The 12,809-nt window shown below is 40.1% G+C and overlaps 1 protein-coding gene across 4 annotated transcripts in view; it reads right to left on the bottom strand.

Annotated features, from left to right (window-relative positions):
- TIAM2 (TIAM Rac1 associated GEF 2) overlaps positions 1-12,809 on the bottom strand; it is a 441,154-nt gene that overhangs the window by 234,971 nt on the left and 193,374 nt on the right. For all 4 annotated transcript variants that reach the window (XM_044289376.1, XM_044289380.1, XM_044289379.1 and 1 more), the window contains 3 exons: positions 7,294-7,378; positions 2,545-3,730; positions 209-644 (listed from right to left, as the gene is read on the bottom strand). In XM_044289376.1, coding sequence (XP_044145311.1) covers positions 209-644; positions 2,545-3,730; positions 7,294-7,301 — 1,630 coding nt within the window. In that variant the 5' untranslated portion in view covers positions 7,302-7,378. The remainder of the gene's footprint in view (positions 1-208; positions 645-2,544; positions 3,731-7,293; positions 7,379-12,809) is intronic.

The following is a 12,809-nucleotide window of genomic DNA, read 5'->3' as shown; positions in this document are numbered from 1 at the left end:
GAATGAGGGTCTGATTTGGGGGTTTGCTCTAAAGTCTGATAGAAAATATTTTTTTTCTTATTTTCCTCCTCCAAATATAGTATGTAATTTGAAGTCAAAGATTACATTAGTAAATATGGTATAGAGAGTAATCCATTTCAATTCTGCAGAGTCTGTAGTCATGATGAAGCAAGGAGCACCTTTAACAGCACATAACTATGGGGCTTACCTTTAAGTGTCACCCAGTATTGCTTCCACTTTCTGCGGTTTACAAGCTCCAGTTTCTTCTCCTTTTGAAGGGTAATAAGGGGTTTGAAGAATAGCCATCCAGCCTTGCGAACAACTCCTTGTTCTTTCTCAAAAAGTAAGTCAAGTTGCTCCAATGAACTAAGAGAGTCATTACTTGAGTCTTCTGTACCTGTTGACGTAGCAGTTTCCTCCACATTGTTTTTTTCTAATTCCAGTTCTCTCATAAAATTTTCATAGATGTTCTGCCTTACAGCATCACTGCCAATAACACTAGTATGTTCATTTCTAGGCTGCATAAGAGGACCAGAGCCCCCGGACCACAATATGCTGGAGAGATGTGGAGGAGAGCTTGTTTCTGCAGTAAAGCCATCAATTCCACTGTCAAAACATTCAGTTGCATCCTTACATTTAGGTTCCTAGTGAAAAATTAGATATGTATAAATGTAACAAAATCTACAAGCACTTGCTATGCTAAAGAAAAGAATATGACTGTATTATAGAGAAACAATATGGATAGATTGACATGCTCATATACTATATATGTACTATATATGTACATGATACACTCGTTGGACTCCTCGTATGACTAGGGGATCAATTAACAATGTTGATACTATATACCTTTCTCTTTATGACCATTTGTAGTCTAGTGATTACTGTAACGTTGCATGTACTCTGGACGGATACTGATATCCTTTGATTCAGACTCCCAACAGATCTACATGATGCATGAGACGCGGGACAGCTGCTAGAGATATATACTTTTAATTCTCACATGAATATTGGCACATCATTACATGTTGCAATATTGCTGTGTGCCTCTCAACCCTATAATTGATCCCGATGTACAATATTACCCACTCCACAGGAGGTCATACATTTTACTGTGTGCAGACGGGACTTGGAGTCATAATGTGCGCATGACGTCGAACCATCGAGCTACTAGCGGGTATGCATACATAGACGCATGTGTTCCACGAGACTGTGGAGCGCATGACGTCGGATTACCCAGGTGCCCGCGAATTTGGAGAATCGACATAGGAGTCCTAATCACATGATCGGACATACGATCATGTGATTGGAAAGTTTCAAAAGGTCCTGTGACATGCGCGGTAGATTGACCTGCACGGCGACATCCATGTGGACCACTTCCATCGCCCACTCTAGGACCTTCCTAATCTTGCTTGTTTTTAAGGTACATCTGCACTAAATATGTGATTAGGAAGTTATTCACAGATGTCTGAGGTTATAATTAAGATGATCATTTATACGTATATTAAGTTATGATTCGGCAATAGTGCCCATAGCACGATTTTGTATTTTATGTTCATACTATGGTATATAGTCATGATATATGTCGACACATTATGTATTTTGGCAGTTCTTTTGATATATTTTGTTTGATTGATGTAATTGACACTTTTATTGACTAATGATGTTGTCACTGCTTGAGAAAGATACGAGGAAGCGGATCGAAACGTTGCGGGTCTGGTGAATAAAGTTGTGTTACTATTTTACACCTTGGAGGTGCCGTGGAATTTCTTTCACTTATTATTTGGAGGGGGATCACCTCCACAGCCGCTGGCACTCCGCCTGTACCTGATACACAGCTGTGCTGCCCAACTTTTATATTTTGTCTATATATAAATATATATATATATATATATATATATATATAAATATACATATTTAGCTCATTGACATTGCTCTTGTTATTGTTGCTGCACTATAGGAGTTGTGCAGTGGCAATGCACTATAGACCTATCCTCAGGATAGGTCATCAATATTTGACAAGCGGGGGTCAGACACCCAGCACCCCTGCCAATCAGCTTCTTAAACAGGTTGCAGTGCTCATGCAAACACTGTGTTCCCTTCAATATTCCCCCGTACACTGTCTCCCTTGTAGCACCAATGCAGCGTAATTGCAACTGCTCATCCCATTCAAGTAAATAGGACAAACAATTGTAATTACACTGCAACCTAACGGCGTGCAGGGAAATACTGAAGAGGAAGCAGTTCTCAAAAGGGGCGCTATCAACCCTTCAAACTGGGAAATCGATGATCAGATGATCATGAGAATAGGTAACCAATATTATGCCACTACACAACCCCTTTAAACTACAAACAGTTGAGAAACATGCATATGCTCAAAGTTCCTACAGATACGGTATTCATTTTAGTCAGGTAAATAGGCAACACTTTTAAGAAAACTATATGATATCAATTTTGTATATTTGCCTTAGAAATCTGAACCTTTGTACAATAATTCTTACAGTATTTATTCCATAGCAACTTTTAAAAATATATTTTACATACCTGCAGCTTTCTCTTCTTCCTTGAAAGACTACCTGTCCAATCACTAATGCGCCTCATTCGACTTTTAAGTGTATCTTTTTTTGATGCATCCTCTGTTAAAGGCTTTGATTTTCTGCAGGGTAGAGTGTATGAAGAATAATGAGAAGGTCCTCTGTGTTCTACTCTCGATGCAACATCAATATCTGAGGCAAATGAAACTCTGTTGCTTAAAGTAGGATGGCCACCTATGTATTCATCTGAAAGTCGACCTGGGGTTAACGCACCGTGCAAATCAGAATTGTATAACTCACGGAGTGAAGACAGAGACGATGTCTGATTGAAAAGTATACTACTCCCAGTTGGGGTAAGTCCTCCATGTACACTAGTGTCTATGGAACTCCTAGTCAGGTATGAGCCATCCAAGTCATTAATGTCTCTATTGTTTCCCCACGGGCAATCATACCAAGAAGAGTCAGAACTTAATGAACTCCCTTTGCTTGATCTTAGTCCAGAATCACTTACTGACAGACCATGGCTTGCAGTATACTCCATGCCAGAATTTCTCTGAGGGTCACGGTGGATCATATCCTTCATTTCCATTGCAGGCGAGTACCTGAGTAGCTGAACAGGTCCATCAGACTCTTCAGATGGTACACCATTCCCACTGTTGTGGAATTCAACTCTGAGGCAACCATCCAGTTTTCCAAGTGTTTTTATCAAGACCTTTGGGCTTTTCCTTTCTTCAGCTTGCAGTGCAGCAGACATGCTATCATGAATTTCATAGCAGCTTAAAATATGTCCATTGCATCCCCTATGGTCTACTGGGGTGTCAACACCAACATAATGATAACTGCTGTCTGGTATATATGTGTTGTTATTTGCCTGGCAACATTCACCAGCTAGATTAGCTCTTTGCTTGTGATGGGTGCAACTTTTAGAGCTTTTGAGCACAACATCACCATGTCTTGATGAATACGGTGGATTACTCTTACACTGAGACAGACAGGTCCTTGCTAAGGAACGAGATTTGTAGCTAGCACTGCTGCTTGTCCGTCCCCATCCAGGAGAAGGCCAGTTCTTTTCTTCCTCTCCGTGAATACTATGAATTTTCAAAGAGCAGCTCTTCTGTTTTCCATCCGACAAGGGACTTCCTCCTGGACTTCGTGTCCCTTGAACACTGTACTGACTTTCTGAGTTCCCCATTTCTCTGTAAAATAAAAGAAAGTTACATTTTATTGCAATAATGCTGATGATGAAATGGGAAACAGCTGTTTGTTTTTCATCTTGATCTGTGGGCTTTATACATTAGGTAACACAGCAATTTTTCTAAAATGTCTGTCACTTTCATCCAGGCCATGACAAAAACTGGCATAACAGTTAATGCCTAAAATTAAAAAAAAAGCCAACAAGGATGGATAGGGTTTCGGCTGCCTGTGGAAACCCAGTCTAAAAAGCTCAACCACACTAAATTGTCCATCGTGTACTCAATTTTACTAAAACAAAAGAAAAACAGATTTGGTCACAATTGGTGTCCCTTATTTGGTAACTGACACAAGGCTAGGAGACCTGGACTAAACTTGGCATATTGTTTGCTTCAGTTTTCTTGCAAACTTGTGCAATAGTCAACTTTCACTCAGAATATAGTCTAGACCTGTAATGGCTAACCTCCGGCACTCCGGCCGTGTTAAAACTACAACACCCAAGATGCACACTTGCTTGGCTGTTCTCAGAACTCCACAGAAAGGAATGGAGCATAGTTTGACAACATCTGGAGTGCCGGAGGTTAGCCATCACTGGTCTAGGCTATATGAGTCAGGCATGGTCCCTATACCAATCACCTGAATATTTTTGGGCTGCATAGAAAAGGATATCCATCGGTCCAAGGTGTTTTAATTAAAGTAAAATACAGCTAGATTCTACTCTCCCTGTATTTAAAGTCTAGATCTTAAGAGAGGTACGTTGTATTTGAGTAGGATCCCAACTAGAAGAGGTCACCTTTTCATGGTGAATGGGCTCATTTACTTTGATCAAATATTTGCTAAGATCTCAGATTCATTTATATGGTGAATATATCATCAGTACAATTTATAATCCATATAGTCAATGTTTGCAGAGTACCTAAGCATCTTTTGTATCACAGTCATGGTATAGGTGCAACTTTGCATTTGTTTCATCTTATAGGATGTGATGACTAACTTTATCTTTGCACTGTAAATATGGGGGTGTGGCTGCATCCACCTTTGTCTTACAACTTAGGGTACTTTTACACTAGGGTTTTTCTTTTCCGGTATTGAGTTTCATCCTAGGGGCTCTAGACAAAAATAACTGATCAGTTTTATCCCCATGCATTCTGAATGGAGAGAAATCCGTTCAGGATGCATAAGGATGTCATCAGTTCAGTCTTTTTGACTGTTCAGGACGGAGATAATACCGCAGCATGCTGTGCTTTTATCTCCGGCCCAAAAAACTGAACTGTATTAGTGCCGGATCCGGCATTAAAAATACCGCAATGCAGGATCCGTCCTTCTGGTCTGGCATGCGCAGACCTTTAAAAATGTGGAGAAAAATTTAAACAGATCCGTTTGTCTGTATGACAAATGGACAGACGGATCCGTTCTTGCAATGCATTTGTGAGACAGATCCGGATCCGTCTACAAATGCTGTCCGTTTGCATGCAGATTGCCAGCGAAGGAACTGCTTGCCGGATCACTCTGCCGCAAGTGTGAAAGTAGCCTTATCGGTCCAAGGATATTTTTAATTAGATAAGGATATATCTGGATCCTGTTTTCTCTGACTTCATTTGGAGGTGTATGCCCAATGAAAGGTTAGTCATTTTAGTGAAGAGTCCCATCTATAAGAGCTGGGGACAGATGGGCTCGAAATATTTTCCAAGTACCTCAAATTCAATTATATAATGAACATAGCAATATTTAAATTAATAATCCATATTAACATTTGCAGAGGGCTTTTAAATTTTGTTTGCATAAAAAGGATAATGCGTGGTTTTTGGCTCAGTACACATTCTACATAAAGTTATATTTATGCTCATATTCCATGTTTGTTAAGACTTTTAAACAACAAATATTGTACATTTTTCATTCATTCATTGCAAACGTTTCTGTTCCGTAGCTTATAGCTTTGACACAGTCTCAGGTTATCCCATCATGGCAGTAACACCGCGGATAGGATTAGCGGACCTCCTCTTACAAATGCTGCCGGCAGATGTTTTTAATTGCACAAACCTTTCAGACAAATTAGCTGTCTATCAATGCACACATTCAGCAAAATGTACTTAATCTTCTCCTGCTGAAAGGTTTGAAAACTATAATTAAATGGCCTGTGCCTGTGACGCAAGACCTGATTTATATGTACATGCAGGGAACAAACAACATATTCAAAGATAGCACTTAATTAAACTAAAAGAAAATATCTTTTTCTATAAGGTCAAGTTTGATGATAATAATAATCTGCTTAGAAAATTGAAATTTTAAGTTTAATTTGTAGTGTAGGCTGAGCTTTCATAAATAGCAATAACCAAATATAATTGTTAGGCCTAGTTCACACGACCGTATGGCTTTTATTGGTTTTTTGCGGTCCCTTTTTCACAGATCCGTTGTTCCGTTTTTGAGTTCCATTGTGTTTCCGTTTCCTTTCTGTTTTTCCGTATGCCATGTACAGTATACAGTAATTACATAGAAAAAATTGGGCTGGCCATAACATTTTCAATAGATGGTTCAGAAAAAACGGAACGGAAACGGAAGATATACGGATGCATTTCCGTATGTGTTCCGTTTTTTTTTGCGGACCCATTGACTTGAATGGAGCCACGACCCGTGATTTACGGCCAAATATATGACGAGCTCTATCTTTCAACGGAACGGAAAAACGGAAATACGGAAACGGAATGCATACGGAACACATTCAGTTTTTTTTGTGGAACTATTGAAATGAATGGTTCCGTATACGGACCGTATACGGAACACAAAAAAACGGCCCGTGCACTCTCAAAAAAAAAAACGTTTGTGTGAACTAGGCCTTATTGGAACCTTCACAAGGTGGAGGATACTTCTTTTCCATCAAGTTGCTCTTTGATGGACTGTATAGTGCAGGCATGGCCAACCTGAGGCTCTCCAGCTGTTGTAAAACTACAACTCCCACCATGCCCTGCTGTAGGCTGATAGCTGTAGGTAGCCTGGGCATGCTGGAAGTTGTAGTTTTGCAACAGCTGGAGAGCCTCAGGTTGGCCAGCCCTGGTATAGTGTATCAAGCTTTCCCAGATCAGCAGATTTGTACCTATAAAACTGGCTGTCCTGTTCATGTGCGCTTGCGGCTGAAGGCATCTGGTCCTATGTCCATATGAGCAGTGTACAGATTTATAGGAAGTCTTATGGATTGCTCAGGCAGAGCAGAAGGGCAAAATAGAAACAAAGGGTACAGTTCCCAGCTGAGCACGTCTACCGCCTTGCTTAGCGATCATTGGGGGTCTCAGAATCCAGACCCACACTAATTAAAACGTCTGACCTGTCAAAAGTTTTAAAAATGATAGGTACCGTTTTTTAAAACTGCAATGATCTCTCATGATCTACTGCTTCCTATCTGAGGTGGGTTTATGGTGCAAATGATTCTTCTTTCAAATCCAGAAAAGACCATGTGCCAAAGTGCTGGATTTATTGCTGACTTTCTGTATGTACTTTATGTATATATTATAATGTATATATGATATAATTCTGATAGCTAACGCAAGTATTTTGCAGCAATTACATTACTTACCGTTTCATTTGGAGCTATATCCAGATATAATTCACAGTTGAAAAGGATCCCATCATGATTTCTTTTAATGAATCCGTGAAATATCCTGAAAAAAGTCGACAATGATCAGAAGGTGCAGACCAAGATCATGCATTAATATGCAGACCAGTATTATAGTCCATAAAGTACAAAATCCAACACGTCAGATACAGGAGGCCAACATAATGACTTTGCTGTGGTACTGAATACAATACTACAGAATTGTTTCACAACATTAACTACAGCAAATCACTTCCCAAGAATGGAAAGTGGGAAACTTCTGTTTTTGGTATCCTACAACATTAAAATTTTATGAGATTTGTACAAACATCCCTAATTCAGTGAATGTGCACCTTCACAATTTTAATCCTTCCAATGCTAGCATGCATTTGGAAGGTTAGCAAGAAATAGAGGAGCATAACTGCATTGAGACAAAAAAAGGGGGGGGGGATTTATCATTTGCAGCGGTTTTGGTGTCAGTTTTAAGGCTGCATTCACACGTTCGTGGAACACGGACCGTGAGATACCGGACTGGCATCCTGCTTAGTGCATACCGGACTGGCATCCTGCATTGGTTGCTATGACGGCGTGCGCTTCCTGCTGCAGCCGCAATACAGTAATACACTGGTATAGATCATACGAGTGTATCACTGTACAGCGGCAGCAGCAGGAAGCGCACGGCAGGAACCACACCGTGCACTCCTGCCCTAAGCAGGATGCCAGTCCGGTATATCACGGTCCGTGTTCCACGAACATGTGAATGCAGCCTAAGGCCTCTTTCACACTGGCGTGTGCGCCCCATTGCCTTTTGCGGATCAGCAATACACGGGTGCCGTTCTTTGGGCATTCCGCATCACGGATGTGGACCCATTCACTTGAATGGGTCTGCAAATCCGGAGATGCGGAATGGTACGGAACGGAACCACGAAGCGGGACCATACGGAAGCACTACGGAGAGCTTCCGTGGGGTTTCGTCCCGTACTTCCGTTCCACAAAAAGATAAAACATGTCCTATCTTTTTGCGGAACAGCTGGATCGCGGACCCATTCAAGTTAATGGGTCCTCGATCCGCTGCGGCTGCCCCACGGACTGTGCTCGCGTATTGCGGCCCGCCAGTGCGAAAGAGGCCTTAGTCTTAGTCTACCTTTTGAGGTAGCACCAAATGAATGAAATAGTGCAAAGTTATAATATATTTGTAGCTAGTATAATGTGGTATACACTTATGTCTGTAAAAGTACACCAGGGGATTGCCTGGTGTGGAGATGGGAATTTTTTGCAAATTTTTTAAAACGTTGCACATTATAAATGAGACTTGAGGTGTTCTAATAATAAATCCTACCTACTTTTCACTACACTTCTAAAAGTGGAGAGGCTCAACAAATGTGAAATCTGACCAAACATTGCAAAAATATACACTGAATGTTGCATGTGGGCATCACTTGCAATTTTTTCAACACCAGTTTTGCATAATAGCTGTATACACAAAACTGCTTGATTCTTCATTTTTGGTGCATTAAAGGGAACCTGTGACCGGGATTTTGTGTATAGAGCTGAGGACATGAGTTGCTAGATGGCCGCTAGCACATCCGCAATACCCAGTCCCCATAGCTCTGTGTGCTTTTATTGTGTAAAAACACAGATTTGATACATAACTTGAGATGAGTCCTGTCCCTGACTCATCTCACATACAGGACTCATCTCAGGTTAATTTGCATATGTATCAAATCAGTTTTTTTACACAATAAAAGCACACAAAGCTATGGGGACTGGGTATTGCAGATGTGCTAGCGACCATCTAGCAACCCATGTCCTCAGCAATATACACAAAATACCAGTGATAGGTTCCCTTTTAAGCAATATAAAAAAAAAATTGTTTTCAAAGATGAAGATAATTTTGTGGCAATTCAGTCAGAAGATGGGAAATAACGTCACTGTTTTCCATTCTGGCTGATAAAAGTCTACATGACATTTAAAATAATCCATTTATTAAGGTGACTAAATTCAGTTCTTATCTTGACTCCTAGTACTAAGAATTATAGAAAGGACATGTATTCTGTATAGAAACCATCTGCGCTACTCAGGTCATAAAGGAAATGCATATCCTGTTTATAAGAAAGCAAGGAAGTCAGTGGTATTACAGATCCTACAATATTTCACATAAACTACAGTATGGCATTATTGGACGGTAGACAAAGAAATGCACTTATACCATGCAACAGAATTCCCACATAAACCTGACATATATTGGAATACTTTTATACGTCTGCAGTTCTCATCTAATGGCAGTTATTACTACAGTATTATACTATGCATAGTATAGTACTTAGGGATCGTTCACACGACCGTGTGAAGCCCTTGCTGTGGACCGTGGACCAGCCGCATGGGGATCATGGACCCATTCACGTGTTCCCTCCGTTCCGCAAAAAGATAAAGCGTGTTCTATCTTTTTGCGGTACGGAGGCAAGGAACGGTACCTCAGAAAGTGCTTCCGTTCCGCATCTCCGGATTTGCGGACCCATTGAAGTGAATGGGTCCACATCCGTGATGCGGAATGCACACGGAGTGGTGCCCGTGTGATGCGGATCCACAAATGCGGTCCGCAATGCGGCAACAGGCGTTCGTGTGAACGAGCCCTTATTTTATGTGTATGTACGGTATGTTTTTCAATACGAGTTCTATTCGGCGTGTTCTGTTATATCCTTTAAAATAAACCATATTCCTCCCCTACATGGACGATTTCACTGCTTCTAGAAATATGATGTGCTATAAGGCACCCATAGAACGGTATGGTGCACAATGTGGTTCTCTATGGCACACCATATTGCAGACTGAGAGTCAAGTCTAAATGAAGGCCCAGTCATTCCTAGTGGTTCCTGATTGGAGTTTATGAAGGAGGGATCCGGAACAAAGTTCATCAACATTTGATAGATTAAAAGTGTGCCTATTTGTCATTTTACTCAAATATCTTAGTAAATCCCTTAGTTATCTCCAAGTTATATAAAAATATTGCATGAAGGCCCCCTTATGTAAGTCAATATAGCATCAAACCTAACTTTCCACAGAAGCTTAAAAGGAACCTGTCACTTGAGCTAAGCAGATTTATATAAAACATTGTGTGAAAAGATTTATCAAAACTTGCATTTTATTCATTGAAATCTCTGCTCTTACAATGTTTTGGAATCCAGAAGGTGGTCCTATTCAGTGAGATAGCTGTCAATCACTGTGAAGGATCGTCACTGAACTCCTAAGCATCAAAAGAGCAGTTATTGAAAAAAACACCAATTATACTGGATATTTTTCCACAAAACTAGATAGGACTGCATGTACAACATGACAGATTCCCATTAAACGGGTTTTCCTGCTACTGAGTTTTATGGCATATCCATAAAACCAACTATAGAGATGACTATTTGGGCAGCACATTGACTCAGTGGTTGGCACCGATGCCTTGCGGTGCTGGGGTCTCAGTTTTGAATCCGATCAAGAACAATATATCTGCATCAGGTTTGAATGTTCTCTATAGTTGCTTCTTCCAGGTACTCTAGTTCTCTCCCACATTCCCCCAAAAAACACAATAATAGGTTATTTGGCTTGCTTTAAAAACTGACCATGATGGAATAAGCAACTATATGTCAGACTCCCCTGCTTCACAACTCTACACATAACAATAGGAATTTCCAAACTAAGCATTGAGTCCCTTGGGTGAGAAACGCACATTACAAATGGTTGTCATTGGGCTCAATGCTGCATCATTGGTTTTTATCTAACGGAGCCCCCCTGTGGGATTCAAAGAAAGCAACGTTGTACCATTAAAATCCATGAATACTGAAATGAAGTTATATTCTGAGTGATGGCAAAAACTTTCCTGTTTCTGTGTGTGGTTTTAATCCACTCTGAGCAGTGAGCATACTTTAAAAAGCCAGCTGTACACATTTTCCAAAAATAGGTACAAACAGAACTTTTCCTGCGGGTAAACAGCCTCTACGACTGAAACTGAACAGTTATATCCTATGTCAGAAAAGACTTATGCTAGACTTCATATTACCTGGTTTGTATTCCTTTTAGTTTGGAATATTAATCTCAGTTTCTTAAGATGCTACTAATTACTATTAAGCTTTCTTATTAAAAAGGGCAATGTATATTAATATTACTTATAAAATTATTGTGCATTGATTTTAAGAAAACCGAATTTACTGTTGTGATAACAACCTCTGTAGAACTCCATGTTCTCACCTAAGGCTAAGACAAAAATAGCTAGCTAGAGGTGACATCCATCTACGCTGAATTATTAAGTGTGCACACAAATGTGTAAATAAATGTGTTTGGGTGGCATGTACTGTATATCCCTGTACTAGTAAAAACAGTTCACAAGTAGCCAGATTAATAACAAGGCAGTAAAACAACGTATCAGGGGTACAAGTGTGCTGATAGATCAAAAAGTATAATAGAATTTGGCAAGACCACTGTAAACTAGTTGCTGTCAATCTCCTTTTTTACAGTAGATGTTTTGGGGATGCCTCTGTATACTGCATAAATACTACGGAAAGCAGAAATGTGCTTGACAAATCTAGCTGATTGGCGAGACCCTGTTTACATTAGATGTATAATAGACCAATAAATAGCTTGAGCAAAACCAAAGCAGTAGTTGCTACATAAAAAAAACCTGTAACAGTGCTCTTACTATGGTCATCTGTTATACTGGTTTCATCTTATGTGGCAGAATAGCTTTTGGGCTTGGCACATCAGGCACCAGGGCTAAAGGGTGGCTGCTACCAGTATATTCTCTATAGATACGCCCTGAACACACGGCTAACTGAGCCCACATGAACAAGAGCTGCTCCGTGCAGTGATTTCTGCTTCAGGTGTTTTGGGCAGTCCTGATCTAGGGACACTTCTTGATGATCCCCATATTTCGGTTTTGTTAAAAAATAAAAAAAGCTTCCAATATCCTATTTGGGAATTAGAAGTCAACTGTGAGTAGTTCACAGTTGACTTCAAATTGCCTATACTTCTGGATTCGGCCTGGTCTTGTTTGAAAGCTGGTATTCCAAGATTTCATTCAAAACCAGAATCACAGCACACTCCACAATTCACTAAATCAGGAGATACTGCTGTTAGAAATCGAGTCAGGAGTGAAAGCCGTGAAACCAGCTGTTACTTTAGCTGCATTCACTGCCAACCTTATTTCCAAAAGCTATATCTTCCGATATAGTGGAGATTATGCTTTAAAACAAGACTAGGCCCATATTTCTAGATGCTACCAATCCAGAGATATGAGCAGCTAAAGCTGCATCTCTTCAGTCTGGAGGACAAGGGGGAGCAGTTGGGGGGCTGACAGCCTGCAGGAGAAAAGATAAAATGTATGTATATGTATATATATATATATATATATATATATATATTTGGCATTATCATTACTGTACTGACCCAAAGAATAAAGTTAATTATACTAAACAGTGAATGCCGTAAATAAATCTTAAAGTTATTCAATACACTAT

Source organism: Bufo gargarizans, chromosome 4, assembly GCF_014858855.1.
Source record: "Bufo gargarizans isolate SCDJY-AF-19 chromosome 4, ASM1485885v1, whole genome shotgun sequence".
In the NCBI taxonomy this organism is placed as follows: Eukaryota; Metazoa; Chordata; class Amphibia; order Anura; family Bufonidae; genus Bufo; species Bufo gargarizans.
The sequence above is the reverse complement of the archived record's forward strand: the minus strand, read 5'-3'. Positions and strand labels throughout refer to the sequence as shown.